Source organism: Anopheles ziemanni, chromosome 2 (assembly GCF_943734765.1).
Source record: "Anopheles ziemanni chromosome 2, idAnoZiCoDA_A2_x.2, whole genome shotgun sequence".
Classification (NCBI taxonomy): Eukaryota; Metazoa; Arthropoda; class Insecta; order Diptera; family Culicidae; genus Anopheles; species Anopheles ziemanni.
Window position 1 is genome coordinate 41,609,665 of NC_080705.1, and position 15,821 is coordinate 41,625,485.

Genomic DNA, 15,821 nt, shown 5'->3' on the forward strand with positions numbered 1-15,821 from the left:
GCGCAAAGAAGTTTGCTTACACCGCTCCAGGTGATACGGGTAGCAGAACACCACGCGGGCTAGAACTCCGCTAGTAGTTGATTATTTGGCCTGTTTGCAATAACCAACTATAGGGCATCTGATGGTTGATAGATTTTACAACACTATTTCGCACTATCATCAATATATGCACAATTAATTTTGTACGAGATGAGTAGGACGATCGACGCGAACTCCTCAAGATTCCGAAACTGACTGTCGGATTGTAGAGAAACTGCATCACTTCCAAGGTGTATAAATTAGAAGGTGAAGTCGTTCAGTGTAAAATGACATTTCATGACTTGACACTTCTAGGGTATTCATATGGGTTTTGAGCAAGGTGTATAAATATAGAAGGTGACTTTATGTCGCTTTGGAAGGGGTGCCATATTTGAGAAGAGTTATGTCAAAAGCCCAATCCTTTTCCGATACCCCCTTCAAAATCCATATGAATACCCCAGAAGTGTTATGTCAAGTCATGAAATGTCATTTTACACTGGACGACTTCACCTTCTAATTTATACACCTTGGGTTTTGAGGGGGGGTAACGGAAAACGATTGGGCTTTTGACATAACTCTTCTCAAATATGGCACCCCTTCCAAAGCGACATAAAGTCACCTTCTATATTTATACACCTTGCATCACTTCACCAAAAAAACTGGCTGACAAATACGTGTGACGGATATAGTGCTGGTTTGAAGGGTTCCCACGCTAGACGGTTATGCAAAGGCTGCTAGACTTTTGGTAACAGATTTCATTTGACTGAAGTCAGTTCATAGTTCAATATAGAAATACAATTCGTAGAGCAGGTATAATTTGTAATACTAGACGTGCTACGCAATAGTTTTCTGCAACTATGAACTGCTCAACGGGAAATACTGTATCAACAACGTGTGTTGCAGAGAATTCAATCCATCAGCGTAGCCTCAGCCCCGATTCCTTCACGATGCTTTCAAAATAGTTCGTTCTGATCAACGTCCAAACCGCTTCAATCACGTATCACGCGAAGGTTCTATTTTGGCGAGCTGCTGTTTCATCAAAGAAATGGACGTGTACGAATTCAAAAAAACCTATCTCACACGGCTGCTAGAAACGAGCAACGTACTCAACGGAGGTGGTGCATCTATACCGGCATCGGCCATTCGCTCCGAATGGATTAATTTCGTTGAGGTTGCCGTCGAACCAACAGGATGGCAAGCCCTCTGGAAAGCCTCACGTCCAGTTTGCGAACAACTATGCGTAAAGTATCCGTTGGTTGTGCTCGGGACCGTAGATCAGGTGCTGTTCGACGAGCTGAAGGCAACGTTTCTCATCGAAGCAATCCTGGATGATGACGTACATTTGCCCGAGGACAAGATCACCGTCGACCTGGAGGAACTGTGGCCACTGCGGGAACAAAACAATCCCGCCCTGAACGTAAACATTACTGCCGATTGCATCGATAAGCTGCGATTCTTTTATCAACATCTTTGGATGCCCTGGGACGTCGACATCGAGGATGACCACAGCTGGGTCGCCAAGCACCTGGACACCCGGATCCGTTTCTCGTACGATCTGAAAAACAAAACTATGTCACGGCAATTGTCGTCCCACGCCCTGGCGCTGCTTGCAGAGTCTAGATACATCCAGCGCAAGCGGGAACTGCTGGAGCTGGAAATAGGTGAGGAGGATCAAGACGATGAGGATGACGCTGACAATGAAACCTCCCTGATGGCGGACAATCGGGCAGGTGAATTGCTACAGTTGAACCTTCGTTTGAACACGATTAAAAACGAAATCAGCATCCTGGAGAATCCCGTCATGCGCAGTGTATTCGAGAAGCTACGCTTCGGAAATGAAAAAGGCAAAGAAAGCACTCGTATGGCGTACATCGTCACACAAGCTGGAACGATTGACGAACAACTCCGATACCTGGCCGATGCTAAGGCAATGATGGACCAGAAGATGCTGGTGAAAATGTGTGACTCATTGCAGCACGCTCTCGACCACTGTAGTCCGGATAGCGTGGTGTATCTTCCACCCGGAACACGTCAAGATATTAAATTCCTGGAATACCTCAACAACGATGGATCTTTCCGGGGTGTAAGCGATTCGTTGTTCATAGGAGACTTTGATGAAGCGTCGAAAACAAATCCTATCATCGCTTCGAAAGACGACGATAGCGTCCTCTTAACAATCGATGGCGATTTTACGCTGGAAAATATAAAGCTCGATTGTTCGAACGTGCGAACCGGGGTGGTCATTAAGAAAGGTAATGTTACGTTCCGCAATTGCTGCTTCACGGGCGATCCAAGCTCCAGTACCAAGCAGGGCATAGTTATATTCGGAAATTGCAACATAACATTCGATCGTTGCTTGATCAAAGAATTTGCCACCGGCATTTACAGCAATCATGATTGTACGATCAGTTTGCTCGATACCACCATTAGCCACTGCATGACAGGTCTCGAGATGCTTGACCAGTGCCGGGTGCTGTTCCGCTCAACCCGAGTGTTGAACAGTGCCCAGTACGGTGTGCTTTTGGAGGATTTCAACGATGCCGAAGACAACCATCATTCCGACAATCAGTCGAACAGTTCGTCGCAGATCTTCGAAGATTTCAACACTGTCGAAAGGGAAGAGTTCACCTTCGATGGAAACTGCGAATTCCGGGGAAATGTGAAGGGAAACTTTGCCATTCGAAAGGGATGTACCGATCGCTTCAACAGTTCCTGCTTCGTGGATGAAGACGAGCGCTCCTCAGAGTCGGCAGATCCCGATGATAGTCAGCAGGAAGAACCTTCCGCCTGTAATGCTACGAATGTAAGTTTTTCTGCGGATTTTCTCGAAAACACTAACCTTTCCTCCACCAAGCACGCATCAAAAAAACTCTCGAACGACAGGAGTAACCACCATTACAGTGCAGAATCGCACGAGGATCGTTCGACCAGCGATACGGGTGTATCGAGCTCCCTAACTCATACAGATGATGAGTCGCTTGCGGAGAATGAGACGATCGATGTGCAGGAACTTAAAGGGAATAAATATTTAGTAAAACAGGCGAGTGAGCCTGAGGAAAGCACCGATGAATCTACCGAAAACCAATCGGATCAGATTATAGAAATCGAGGATACGATCATAGAGATCGATTAATTTCCCTGTTTGTGCTTCCCGGTAAACATCGACGGTTAGTTTTTAGCACATAAATGTGGTTCGTTGTTCGTACACGTTCGTGGAAAGTAATTGTTCATGTCCCGTATTTGCCATTCGTTTGCATACAGCATATAGTGGGTAAAATCTCTGTTGGGAGTTATGGTTTATGGTATATTTTAGAGATTAGAGAAATTGTATTATTTACATGATTTCAAGTTTTCTTGGACCTTTCGTAGTACACCAGAGTTTTTGTTTTCATAAGCCTTTTCTAACGACTATTTTTTGTAATTTCTTCATCAGGACATTGAAGCGATGGAAGACTAATGAAGTACGCAGCCATCTTGTCATTCTTTGACGAACGCAGCTACATTCTTCGTCTCGAAACTTGTCGTTTGTTTACCGACCGCTGTCAAACGAGAAAACAAAACATTCTTCAATTTTACTCCCTTGTGAATATCCGTGCCGTGTATTTGTAATCAAAGTAACCAAGTTATCAATAAAAGAAGATTCATTTATATTCCCACACAATCGCGCATTGAAACTAGAAAAACTCCGAAATGGCCGCTAATCCACCAGAGGAAGGGTTCGATCAAGCGGAGGTAAGTGGCCTACCTATTGGGAAATATTTCTTTGTGGCCGGATTTCTTTTTAAAATGAAAAATTACTTCCTCTAGTTTGAAGATGATGATCTCGGAGAGGTCCAGATTGAAACGTCGTCCGGTCGCAAGCGTCTGTTCAGCAAGGAGCTACGTTGCATGATGTACGGTTTCGGTGACGACCAGAATCCCTACACCGAGAGCGTTGATTTGCTGGAGGATTTGGTGGTCGAGTTCATCACGGAGATGACGCACCGGGCGATGGAAATCGGTCGCACTGGACGAGTGCAAGTGGAGGATATAGTATTTTTGGTGCGTAAAAACTCACGCAAATACGCCCGCGTCAAGGATCTGCTCACGATGAACGAAGAGCTGAAGCGCGCCCGTAAGGCGTTCGATGAGATTAAGTACGTCGGGGCAGAGGCAAAGATCAAATGACCCAAAAATGGTTCGACTTCTAGGGTAAAAACAGTCGGTTAACTGTATTGGGGTAGGCGATTTCAAGTACGAACGCTTTCTTTCATAAATAAATAAACATAGGTATAGAATTTACCATGTAACACTGTAACACTCTCCCCCTTCGCTATGATGACCAGCAATTTGTATTTTGTTTTGCTTAATGTTTTCCAAAATGCCACGATGGTACGTGCACATGTGCTTTTAAATACATAGCTTCTCATTCACCTAGTCCCTCTACAAGCACGAAACATTGTTACTCAAGACTTAATCTTTGTCGTCTTCATCAGCCGGTGGTCCGTGAAGATGGAACAGCTTCGCCACTTCGTTCAAATCGTCCCACTCGGTACATTGATCGACGATTTTTCTGGCTATACCCAGCTTATTGAATACGTTCCACATCAATACACCGACGACCTTGTTTTCGCGGAGATAGAATACTACACCCTTGTTGAAGCCATCTTCCTCTTTCTCTGGTACTTCCTGTGCATTGTTTTCAGCAGTATTCGATTCGCTACCGCCCTCTGTCGGGGTTACACTTTTAATGTCTCCATTAGCGTTGGCTGCCTGTAGTTTTGCCGAATCATTACCAGTTGTTGCTGCTGCAACTGCACGGGTCAACTCTTCAACAGAGCGTATCGCAAAAACGGCCCTCGTTGGCAGCGAGGAGTCAACAAGACCAACCGCCTCATAGCTGATCTTAGGCCCAAGATCTGACCAGAACATGCTCTGTTGCGTGTAAGGTTTATCTGGAAAGGCAAATAATTAGATAAGCAATTGATTGCCACACTTTACGATCCACAATTCGTTACTTACTTAATCCAACCATATTTTCTCCCGCCAAACGACCGGTAACGATCGCATGATCATGATGTTCCAATCTCCTCCTTCCAAACTTAGTATCGTAAAAACAGGCCGCATCGCCAGCAACGTATACATTCGAACGTGCTCTCAGCTCAGCATCGACAACAAAACCACCAATGCTACCATCCACCTCAAGGCCGGACGTTTTGGCAAGATTCGTGTTTGGTTCTGAACCCACGGCCACAATGACATGATCAACTAACAGCACACTATCGTCCAGCAGGGTTAACTTCACCTGTTTTCCTTGCATATCGGCCGCTTTCACCTGCGTTTTGGGCCACATTTTAATACCCTCTTCGCGTAGTCGTTCCGTTGTCCAGTGGCTAAGATATTCCGGGAGAACTTTAGCCATATTTCCGCTCTCGTTGAAAAGTTGAAAAACTTCTATGTTCTTCTTGCGCGTCTGTTCCGATTTCGAGAGAGCACAGGCTAACTCGCTTCCAAGGAATCCTCCACCAATTATGGCAACCTTGTGGCCATCGCCGAGCTTCTCCGTGAGACGCTGAAAATCACGAACGCTTCTAAATAGGGTAACCTTTTCCCGGACGGCCAGTGGCGCCGATTCAAAGACGGGTAAATTCTTTGGCCGTGCACCCGGAGCAAGCAGACACTTGTCGTACTCGATCTCGGTGCCATCGGTAAGAATCGCCTTGCGATTAGTAACGTCCAACCGCTGAACCTCGTACCCACGTGCCACCGCAATTCCGCCGTTCGGGGCATCGCTCAGTTTGGTCGGATCGATGTAGTAATCGTTCGGTTCGAAAAAAATGCTTCGTTCTCCACCATTCCACTGACGGAATTTTAGGGGTTCGCTCTCGGACGGGCTAAACCACAGTTCCTTCGAGAGTGGTGGGCGCATGTAGGGCATTTCTAGCTCGTTCGTTATCATCAGCACCTTTGCTTTAGGATCATGTCCACGTATCGATCGAAACGCAGCTATACAGGCCGTTCCACCGCCAATTAAGAGGTATGGAACGTGCTTTGGGAGATCTTTCGAGGAAAGTGGATACGGTCCCTTATGCTGGGATGGTTTTTCCTTCGTATCATCAACAGGGGGTGGTGTACTGTCGAAAAGTCCATTATAATACGCTAGGCCAAGACCGCCTGCGGTCAGTGCGATGGCTCCTAGAAGATATCCCGTGTAGGACTGACTTGGAGGTGGTGGTGGTGGAGGGCATGATGGGCCACCTTGAGAGGCAATAGTTTTTTGTGCTGTTTCCTACAATGAAAAATAAGTCGTTAACATTAAAACTGATCCCCTCATCGACCAAAGAAAACTATACGAAACATAAGGAACCACCTCATCACTGTGGGTTTCAGTATCGCACTTTTCACAAGATATAAGAACTGGATCGACAATCGTTTGAATTGGTTTCGGCTGAGAAAATAAAGAACCGTTGGGAAAATTGTTCTTAAAGTTGAAAAAGAATCTTCAAAGGATATCGGCGAAAATAAAACTGTGAACTTAGCGAGCCGCACAAAATATGAACCTTGGAGAATCTACTTATCAGCACCCAGGGCTTGGGAGGCGTCGGATAGGGGTTCGAATCATTTGGAAACTGGATCAATTCACCCATCATTGGTATGCGCCGACGGTTATCGCTGGTTGAAAATGTTGGAATTTGGTTTTTGAAACTGGGAATTGGTTCTATCGTATCTTCTTTTGCTCTCCCGGCATTCCTACTTCTTGGGCCTGATTCTTTTGCCATTAGCGCATATTTTACCTTGCGAGAAAACCATCTTCGTCCAACGAGGATTTGGCAGCAACCTAAAATGAGAAGAAATCTAGGTGTTTGAAAAAAATCAATAAACCATTCCGGATGTACGCATGGTTACATCAGCCACCGGCCTACTAACTTCCAGCGAGAACATGCTTTCGTACGATACTTGTATGGACTTTCCGGAAGCTTCCGATCGCACCACGGGACACCGAAAGCATGGTGAAGCGGATGGGTCTTTACAAACTAGCAATTTCGTTTCCCAATACTCCCGGTTGACCGCCAATTGTCCAGGATAGTTTTACACTGCCACTGGTAGCATTTATTTGGTGTTCTGCACATCCGAAAGATTTGCTGCTGCGCCGGGGTGGAGAGACGTCTAGAAGATGTCAAATTCGGATGGCTGCGTGCGGATGGGAGTGGACCGAATATACGATGTGATTTTTAAACCGACAGCTTGCGAAAAACTAATCAAAACATTGCTCTATGTTACTCAATCTATTTGGAAAGCTAACTCAAAAAGAATGATTGCTTGGATTATGCAATAATATGGTGCCTTTTCCCATCAAACCAACGAGGAAAAAGCGTAATATTGAAAAGTAAACAAACCAACCTTGTATGTATCGAACATCAAGGAGCACAACGTGCACTGGACTGTCATTTGAGTCCGCAAAAGTGCAGGAAAACCGAAACCGGCTCGTGACTCCAAAGCTGCGTTGTTTTTACTAATATTCAGGTTAGCCCTGAGTTAAAACATTATTACAGCACGCAGTTTTTATTTAACTTTCTCAACATGTGTTTTAAATTATGTTTTGCAGGTGTTTAAGTTTCGTAGGCATTTTAAACACAATCTCCCATTACGTCACAACATTCACCTGTCCCGGGTTCACGCCGTCAACTACGATGTCAGTGTTTCGATTGCTCGGTGGTGAAATCATTTCCATTTATCGTCAAAGCCTACTCACCATCGGTACAGGGCAGGCGAGGTATCTGTCCGTGTCCACATCGCACCGTCGGGCAGCAGTGCCGGAAGGTGAGCAAGCAGAGGAAACGGCAGCCGGTGATGAAGTAACAGCAACGGAAGACGACTCAGCCACCCCGAAGCCACCAGTTGACGATCCGAAGGACCGTACGCGAGTAGTACCGGTGGAAACGAGCATTCGCTATCTGGCCAGCGAAGCCTACCGTCAAACATACCAGGACGATCCGGTATGGAAGCAGTATCGGCGTAATCACAAGGGCCTGTATCCACCGAAGCTGACCCGTAAAACCTGCATCCGCAAAGGACGCATCTCGACCGGCAACCCGTGCCCGATCTGTCGCGACGAGTATCTGGTGCTGGACCATAATAATATCGATCTTTTGAAGCAATTCATTTCCCCACAAACGGGGGAAGTGTTGAGCTACCGCGTTACGGGGTTGTGTCAGAAGAAACACACCCAACTGTTGGTGGCGGTGGAGCGTGCCATGGACCGAGGTTTATTAACGTTTGATGTGCCGTTTCGAGAGTACGATTACAGTGAATACTACCCGGCAAAGGGAACGAATTCGTCTAAATAATTTTACAAGCAAAAGTGGAACGTTTCAGTGCTAGTAGATAGTAAGTTTAGCATTTGTAAGAAGGTAACCGTAGAACGATCGTGTATCGAATTATTTTCAGTGCATATGAACATTCAACACCGAGGGCAGATAAATAGATACGTTTAAACTGTTTGCTAAAACTATTCCAAAATGTCCGACGATCTTTGTTGCACCTACCTCATCGTTGGCGGCGGAATAGCGGGTGTAACGTGCGCGGAAACGTTGGCCTTACTCCGCACAAATCCAACCGAGCGCATCCTGCTCCTCAACGAATCATCCCTCGTGAAAGCTGTCACCAACGTCGTACCCCTGGGGAAGGTGTTGAATCGCTTCGATGTTGAGGAAAAAGACGCCCAAGAGCTAACGACGAACAGTCAGGTCGATGTGCTGCTGGACCAACTGGATACGATCGTAAGCGAACACCACTACGTGCGAACGGTTGCCGGAAGGTGCATCAAATATCGTTTCCTGTGCCTCTGCACCGGTGCCCGGCCGAACATCATCGATAAGGCGAAGGGAAACCCGAACGTGATTGGGATACGTGACACGGAATCGGTGCAGCAGTTTCAAAAGCGAATCCACACGGCTAGCCGATTGGTGGTGGTTGGAAACGGTGGCATTGCTTCGGAGTTGGTGTATGAGGTCGGCGGCATGGAGGAGATTCATTGGGTGATAAAGGACGCGTACATCAGTTCGACGTTCGTGGATTCTGGTGCGGCAACATTCTTTCGCGAAAGATTGGGAAAGAAGGACAAGGATGAAGGCGCAAAGCCCATCTACAAGAGGATGCGTTATGTGGAGGAAAAAAATGAAGAAGAAGCTGCAACCATTGGAGATGCGGATTCCAGCTGCGTTGCCGGTAATAAACGTGGGGCTGCATTAGGTCCCGACTGGCACCGAGCGTTCGATATTCGGAAGCACGGAGAAAATTTCCCTAACACCGGCAAAGTGACCGTCCACCATTCCGTTGAGATCGAAGCAATCAACGATCGCAGCAATGGAGAAAAGTTTCCTCTTCTCGTAAGGCTTACCGATGGTACGGAAATCGAGTGCGATTTAGTAGTGTCTGCCACGGGCGTTGTACCCGCCATTAGCTGGGAGGGTGGATGTGATTGTCCGTTTAAGCTCGGCCCCGATGGAGGACTGTTCGTCGATTGGTCGATGCGAACGTCGGTGAAAGATGTGTACGCTGCGGGAGACGTTTGCTACGCCGGCTGGGAGCATGCACCGCACTGGTTTCAGATGCGCCTCTGGACACAAGCTCGTCAGATGGGAGCGATGGCGGCGCGTAGTATGGCTGCCCGGCGGGCCGGTGAAGAGATATATCAGGATTTTTGCTTCGAAATGTTTAACCACGTGACTACGCTGTTTGGCTACCAGGTGGTACTCTTGGGGCGCTATAATGGGCAAGGTTTGAACGACAAGTACGAAGTGCTGCTCCGAATGACGCCAGGACTTGAGTACATCAAATTTGTACTGGTTAATGGTCGACTGCAGGGTGCCCTGCTGGTCGGCGAAACAGGATTAGAAGAAACGTGTGAAAATTTAATCTTGAATCAGTTAGACCTTTCCCCGTACGGAGAGGAACTGCTGAATCCGGATATCGATATTGAAGACTACTTTGATTGATCGTGTGTTTTTGTGGTTTTGTAGCGAAATGAAAATGATGAGAATACATTAAATACACAAACCGAGGTACTAGTTGTTTTGACTCATTATGTTATTTATTCCACCTGGTCGTTCGTAGTGGCTACAAAACATATTGGACGAGGACGAGACTTGTCTACTTAAAAAATGGTTAACATACTCAACTGAAATTCACCGAGGTGCAGTTGCACGGAAATCGTTTTTCACCCGAATAAACCCAAACATTGACGGTAAGAAGCCGCATCATAATAAATATGTTGTTCTCTTCCCTTGGGTTTGCTTGATTCATTTGTGTTCATTGTGATCTGACTAAATCATGACCGGATTAAAAAAGATAAATTTATAATCTAAGCATATACCGCTGCTTGCCAAAATCTTTTAAAAGGAATTGGCTTTTTTGGTTTCACAGAACAAAAAATTACTATGGACGCAAAACGTTGCCTCCTTTAAACTTAATTTTGATTCGTTTCGCTGAGCAACGAAATTCAACATAATTACTGTTACCGACAGTGTTCCTGAGCTTACTCAAGACCCAGCATCCAGTTGATGCCTTGCACGATGAATAATATTAGTGGCTGCCAGGCCACAAGCCACCGGATCCAGTCCAACAGCTGTCCGTACAGGACATGCGGGCGTTCCCAGCTGGAACAATGATAAAAAAGGTAAACATTGAGTTGTCCAAACCGATGAAAAGTTTTACGTTTTACATGACTTACGGATTGCAGAACATTTTCTTTAGGTCCACCTTTTCCTTGCAGTATGGACACGTTTGCTTCTTCCCGACGATGCACCAGCCGCGAATGCAAAATTCGTGAAACACATGATCACAGGTCAGCTTGTACGTGTTCTCGATCACACCGGACTCATTCACGTCCGTAAGCAGCTGATTGCCGCAAACGGCACACACGTTTCGCTCGAGGTGACGCGTTGGAATACCTTTCGGCGTGTAGTACCCTACGTGGCAAGCCATTTTATCGGCACAGATTTCCGATATATCTCGCCCGAGCACGCCGTAGTAGAGACCATAGAACACGAACAGGAGTCCGACGTCCATCCACGTGTGCGGGGGTTGGTTGAATATAAAGTTGACCCCGAAGAAGGTGAACATCATCACGATGTACCCAATGATGCCCAGACCGTAGCTTAGTTTGTAGATAAAGTAGAACCATTTGTACACGAGACGGGGTGTTGTGCCTGAAATGGGTTTGCGCATCGCTTTGCGCATCACCAACCCTGTGATACAGCTGAATATGAGCCAGAAAAAGATAAATCGCCAGTATTGGCTGCGTAAGCTAAGGACAAACGGAATTATCCACAAGGCGAGTAAAGTCATTAGCTGAAAGGAGAGGGAAACAAGAAAATGAGACCATGTTGCCTTGTGTGGAGAGGTGGTTGGTGGTTTGCGGGGGGGAGGGAGTTTGTTCTAAATCAAACACATAGTTTAACGTGACTCGCGAGTACAGTGTAAAGCATCACTATGAAATAATCCAATTAGCACCCCAAAAAATTCGGAACATCCTCCATACTCCCTACCTGCTTACCGAGTAGGATCTGTAGTGCCGTTTTTTCCATTCTACCAGTACAATTTGTGCAATTATGAGTGTAACAAAAAGGATGAGAACCATCTCCATATGCATTGACTCGTGTCCCTTATGTTTTTCATACATTTTGATGTGTTCCAACCTAGAACGAAAAAGATTAGAAATGAAAATAAAATTTGAAAAAATAATAGCAAAATCCTAAGCCGGGTCGCGATAACTCATTGCTTGAGTCATGCTTCGGCCACTGATACAAGTGGTTAATGCCGATGATAAACGATCGATAGCATTGTGACGAAGCATGAATACGCACATCCATCGAGACACTCCATATTTACCTCATCTTTTCTTCCGGTGTAAGCTCATCGAATGGCTGCAGAGAAAGAGCGTACATAATTAATACACTCGTTTGTTCGACCAGAGGAAAGATAAAGTTTTTTAGTACCTTGTTTGGATCAACCGGCTCGTGTAGATTCATTTTGATGGTGGGGCTGGGCTGGTAGTCACACGTTTTCACTAAACCGTCACTAAACTATTCGCTCCTATATTGCTACAATATCAAATACCAATGCAATGCCAAGACTTTGGCGACAAACTAGGAATGGTGTTGATTAACGCACTATTTATCCATTTTCTTCATTGCGTGGCGAGGTAGAAGTCACAACAAGACATTTTCACTGCTATCGTCCGATGCGGTAGAAAATCTGTTTTCTTCTGGCAAGATCAATAAAAAACAACAAGACGTCTGCTTGACAGTTCGCGGTTTTACCGAACTGTCAGATATTTTCAAACAGCGCGCACTATAGGGCCAGTGAAGATATTTTGGTCCATGTATGTAATTATCGCCCACTAGAAAGAAGATCAATTATTACAATGATTTCAAATAAAAATGTGCCCTTTTTTTGTGTTGAGGTCAATTTATTCTTGTTAAATACCAAATTTGGGGTCGATTTGAATGAATTGAATTCTTTGAATGAATGAAGAGAATTCTTTTACCCCAAAATAACGCCAAAATTTCTCGTTGGGTAGTTCGGCCGCCTGTCAGGCGACGTCGCGTTTCGTGACGGGAGGTCGCGCTGTAGTGTGGACCACCTGGTAGACGTAGACGTTAAATTAATCTGTGCCGCACCTTTGGTAGGAAAGTGCAGCACGGTTCTCCTTGGGTAGCCAAACATTCAACACACGTGTGATTCAAGGAAGTTTAAATACAAAATTACAGGTTTTTATTAATTGCATAGGAGTGAAGCCCATCGTTATTTAATCACCAGAAGCTCAACATACAAGTTGTTCTGATTGTATTCAAAAGTTCTCTTCACAACGAGTCAAAAATAAGAAAATACCAAATAAAGTTGTAAAAGGAACAAAATGTGTCCGTTTTTATTTACATAGTGGACAAACAAAAGACTGCTTCAAATGCAACCGTCATTAAAAATGGCGCGCACTTTGGCTACGACTCAACGACTAACACTACTAAACCTTTGGACAATATCCCATCTCAGTACGCTGGAACAGACTCCCGAGGAGATACACGCAGTTGAAATATCGGTCTAAAGCAGTGTTCATTGGGATAAGAACTTTTCTACAAAGCATCGTAATCTTTCTGGATGCGGGAAGGATAATAAAACTTACGAAAATAGTCGAAAAGCGGATGTGTGCAGTGTTTGGGGATTTCATTCGAATATCCAAAGAGAGCACAATAGCAGCGCAATGTCCTCCGATAGGACCGATTCTACGGATGATGGAGACTTAACTTTACTGTCTTCTTCAATTTCAACTTTATCCAGTGATGAAGAGTTTTCTTCAAACGAAGCAATAGGGAACTTTTTCATCGGTTATGTGAGTAAAATGTCAAATTGTTAAGCTCAATAGTTGAAGGATAAACTTCTGTTGTACTTTGCGACAAACAGAGGTTCATGGCCATACTTAGCATCCAGGACGTGAATGAGGGATCGCGTGGACCAAAGTTCTTTTGTCATATCTGTGAACACTTCTTACACACCCGACTCAGCATGATCACGCACATGAAGATGCATCGAATGCCTTTTTGTCCGGTATGTTTTGCTATGTTTCATCGACCAGTGGACGTGGTAAGTGTTAAATGTGTGAAAGGCTGTTATTTTTCTATGTTAACCATTGTCTATGCTTATACATTTTTCATTCAGAATTCACACATAGTGGAGCTTCATCCAGAGATCACCACGACAGAAATCATCCCAGCACTGGTGACTGAGGAAATGCTGTCTATCGAGGACTCCATTGTCCCACCGAATTCACCAAACAACAACGAACAGCAAAATATAACGCAGGAGCAATTGAATGGAAAGCTGGATACGAACAACAATAACTCGATGTCTTCGTTGTTGGTGGAAAAGCTACGTGAACACCAAATAGCCAACGGTCTAGTCGATGATGAGGGTCAGCACAATCAACACGATTTTGAAATCGATACAGAGACCCAACTAACCTCAAACCCAGCGGATGGAAATGGACGGAGTATGAGGAATAACGACAAAAAACCAGTCTCAAGTGGTTCTTCGGGAAAGGCGCCTAAAGGTAAACCGAAATCCTCGCCCAAGACGAACGCGGGCACCAAAGGGCCTTCGAACGCTGGGCAAGAGGATAATATTATGAAGGTGACATCGCGGTTCGGACGTTCCATCAGTTTGAAAATCCCGCAATTCTAAAAAGTCGATGAATACCGTATCTTATTGAGCCAATTGGCTTATCATTTGCAAAAATTACATCAAATGTGATTTTTTTTCTTTCTTCATCAAACATAACAAGAATCGATGTTCTTTCTATCTTTACCATCCCAAAAGTATCCTCAGCGTGAGGTTATTTTGGAATATTATATTTGCGTCCAATAAACTGCTAGAAATCAGCAAACTCCTTGGCGTACTCACATTTCGATGCCACCTTAAGATTCTGCTCGTCGTGCACATCGAACAACGAGGCATCACCCGGTCCTTGCAGCTGCGGAACATATGGCGCAGGGAGTTCTCGATTCAGCATGGCAATCCAATTGACCGATTTGAACCAACCGTGCTGCTTTATATCCTCGGAGCCGTTCCGCAGATTACCGTAGCGTCTTGTGAGATCGGTTTGTAGCAGTTGTTGCACGAGATGACCGAGTTCGGAAGAAAAATTCTTCGGTATCTTGTACTTGGCCTTGCATATACGCTCGAACATGGCCATCTGGTCGGCGCTGTGGACGTAGAATGGGGAGTATCCTGCAGCCATTTCGAACAGCAACACACCGTACGACCACCAATCGACACTTTTCCCGTATCCCTTTGCCTGTATAATTTCTGGTGCGAGATATTCGGGCGTGCCGCATAGTGTCCAGGCACGATCTTTTATAAACTGTAGATAGCGGAAAATTGTTATACTTCAATATTTTGTTTTGGCAGATGCACTTTTCGTTTGATACAGGTTAATTTACCTTACAAAAACCAAAGTCCGTCACCTTCACGTAGCCACGGTAGTCGATGAGAAGGTTTTCCGGTTTCAAATCACGATACACCAGGCTGCAAGAGTGGAGATACTCGAGCGCCATAGCCACTTGGGCGGCATAAAAAATGGCTTGTGCTTCGGCGAATTTCCTGTGTCGCCGTAGCAGCGTGAACATTTCACCGCCATTCACAAACGGCATCACCAAGTAAATGTAGGAATTATCTTTGAAAGACGTTTTCAATGAAACGACGAATGGGAAACGTATGCTTTGGAGGATCCTTTTCTCGTTGTACGTATGCTGAAGTTGCTTGTATCTGACTATCTTTGCTTTGACAAGTATTTTCATCGCGAAAAAATCATCACTCGATTTCCGTTTGATCAGTTTCTAAGGACCAATAGATCAATGAACAGTAACTTTTTAAATTGGCATCTGCATATATGAGTTTTCTTACCACGATTCCGAACGCTCCAGAGCCAAGCGTGCGGATTAATTCGTATTCAGTAGGGCTTGTCATGGAAGCTAACTTCGGATCGTTGTATCGTCGTTCAAATTCAGCCTTCAGGCGGACCAAAACCTGTCGATAATCACTACCGGTGGCGAACATGGGTTCTTTCATTGGAACGTCGTTTATAAAATTGGTAGATATACATTAGCATGCAGGTTACTACGATCCATTGTGATGAATCGTTGAAGATTTAAAAAAATTAGGGAAACGGAAACTAATTGAGTCAACTTTAAACGATACAAATGTGGATGCAGATGATCAATATTATATTTTTATCGGATTCATCTATCGAAATTTATCGTAAATTTTCA

General features: G+C 45.0%; 8 protein-coding genes across 9 annotated transcripts; 5 read left to right on the forward strand and 3 right to left on the reverse strand.

The window, feature by feature from the left end:
• The first annotated feature begins 1,016 nt into the window (after nucleotides 1–1,016).
• On the forward strand, nucleotides 1,017–3,517 carry LOC131282803 (protein nessun dorma). Of its 2 annotated transcripts, none has more exons than XM_058312344.1 (2): nucleotides 1,017–3,185; nucleotides 3,452–3,517. In XM_058312344.1, exon 1 carries the CDS (start codon nucleotides 1,064–1,066, stop codon nucleotides 3,149–3,151), a length of 2,088 nt encoding a protein of 695 aa, XP_058168327.1. In that variant the 5' UTR covers nucleotides 1,017–1,063; the 3' UTR covers nucleotides 3,152–3,185; nucleotides 3,452–3,517. The 2 variants fall into 2 exon arrangements, with proteins under 2 accessions (XP_058168327.1, XP_058168328.1); XM_058312345.1 differs by having other exon boundaries at nucleotides 1,017–3,172.
• A 13-nt stretch (nucleotides 3,518–3,530) lies between these two features.
• Nucleotides 3,531–4,294, forward strand: LOC131282804 (transcription initiation factor TFIID subunit 13). The gene is made up of 2 exons (XM_058312346.1): nucleotides 3,531–3,750; nucleotides 3,826–4,294. Exons 1-2 carry the CDS (start codon nucleotides 3,709–3,711, stop codon nucleotides 4,183–4,185), a joined length of 402 nt encoding a protein of 133 aa, XP_058168329.1. The 5' UTR covers nucleotides 3,531–3,708; the 3' UTR covers nucleotides 4,186–4,294.
• A 112-nt stretch (nucleotides 4,295–4,406) lies between these two features.
• LOC131282594 (apoptosis-inducing factor 1, mitochondrial) lies at nucleotides 4,407–7,196 on the reverse strand. Its single transcript, XM_058312103.1, has 4 exons — nucleotides 6,925–7,196; nucleotides 6,792–6,835; nucleotides 5,020–6,286; nucleotides 4,407–4,952 (listed from the first exon to the last, which is right to left on the reverse strand). The coding sequence occupies exons 1-4, from the start codon at nucleotides 7,004–7,006 to the stop codon at nucleotides 4,471–4,473; spliced, it is 1,875 nt and encodes a 624-aa protein (XP_058168086.1). The 5' UTR covers nucleotides 7,007–7,196; the 3' UTR covers nucleotides 4,407–4,470.
• A 204-nt stretch (nucleotides 7,197–7,400) lies between these two features.
• Nucleotides 7,401–8,497, forward strand: LOC131283136 (small ribosomal subunit protein mS40). The gene is made up of 2 exons (XM_058312711.1): nucleotides 7,401–7,521; nucleotides 7,604–8,497. Exon 2 carries the CDS (start codon nucleotides 7,689–7,691, stop codon nucleotides 8,343–8,345), a length of 657 nt encoding a protein of 218 aa, XP_058168694.1. The 5' UTR covers nucleotides 7,401–7,521; nucleotides 7,604–7,688; the 3' UTR covers nucleotides 8,346–8,497.
• Nucleotides 8,379–10,067, forward strand: LOC131283135 (pyridine nucleotide-disulfide oxidoreductase domain-containing protein 1). Its single transcript, XM_058312710.1, has one exon. The coding sequence runs from the start codon at nucleotides 8,517–8,519 to the stop codon at nucleotides 9,993–9,995; it is 1,479 nt and encodes a 492-aa protein (XP_058168693.1). The 5' UTR covers nucleotides 8,379–8,516; the 3' UTR covers nucleotides 9,996–10,067.
• Nucleotides 10,068–10,505: 438 nt separating this feature from the next.
• LOC131290529 (E3 ubiquitin ligase Rnf121) lies at nucleotides 10,506–12,252 on the reverse strand. The gene is made up of 5 exons (XM_058319684.1): nucleotides 11,997–12,252; nucleotides 11,890–11,924; nucleotides 11,555–11,696; nucleotides 10,730–11,349; nucleotides 10,506–10,655 (listed from the first exon to the last, which is right to left on the reverse strand). The coding sequence occupies exons 1-5, from the start codon at nucleotides 12,027–12,029 to the stop codon at nucleotides 10,535–10,537; spliced, it is 951 nt and encodes a 316-aa protein (XP_058175667.1). The 5' UTR covers nucleotides 12,030–12,252; the 3' UTR covers nucleotides 10,506–10,534.
• Nucleotides 12,253–13,222: 970 nt separating this feature from the next.
• LOC131293598 (probable serine/threonine-protein kinase DDB_G0280133) lies at nucleotides 13,223–14,333 on the forward strand. Its single transcript, XM_058321677.1, has 3 exons — nucleotides 13,223–13,387; nucleotides 13,459–13,638; nucleotides 13,714–14,333. The coding sequence occupies exons 1-3, from the start codon at nucleotides 13,259–13,261 to the stop codon at nucleotides 14,233–14,235; spliced, it is 831 nt and encodes a 276-aa protein (XP_058177660.1). The 5' UTR covers nucleotides 13,223–13,258; the 3' UTR covers nucleotides 14,236–14,333.
• An 89-nt stretch (nucleotides 14,334–14,422) lies between these two features.
• LOC131293599 (cAMP-dependent protein kinase catalytic subunit alpha-like) lies at nucleotides 14,423–15,609 on the reverse strand. The gene is made up of 3 exons (XM_058321678.1): nucleotides 15,457–15,609; nucleotides 14,994–15,389; nucleotides 14,423–14,914 (listed from the first exon to the last, which is right to left on the reverse strand). The coding sequence occupies exons 1-3, from the start codon at nucleotides 15,607–15,609 to the stop codon at nucleotides 14,423–14,425; spliced, it is 1,041 nt and encodes a 346-aa protein (XP_058177661.1).
• Nucleotides 15,610–15,821: the final 212 nt, after the last annotated feature.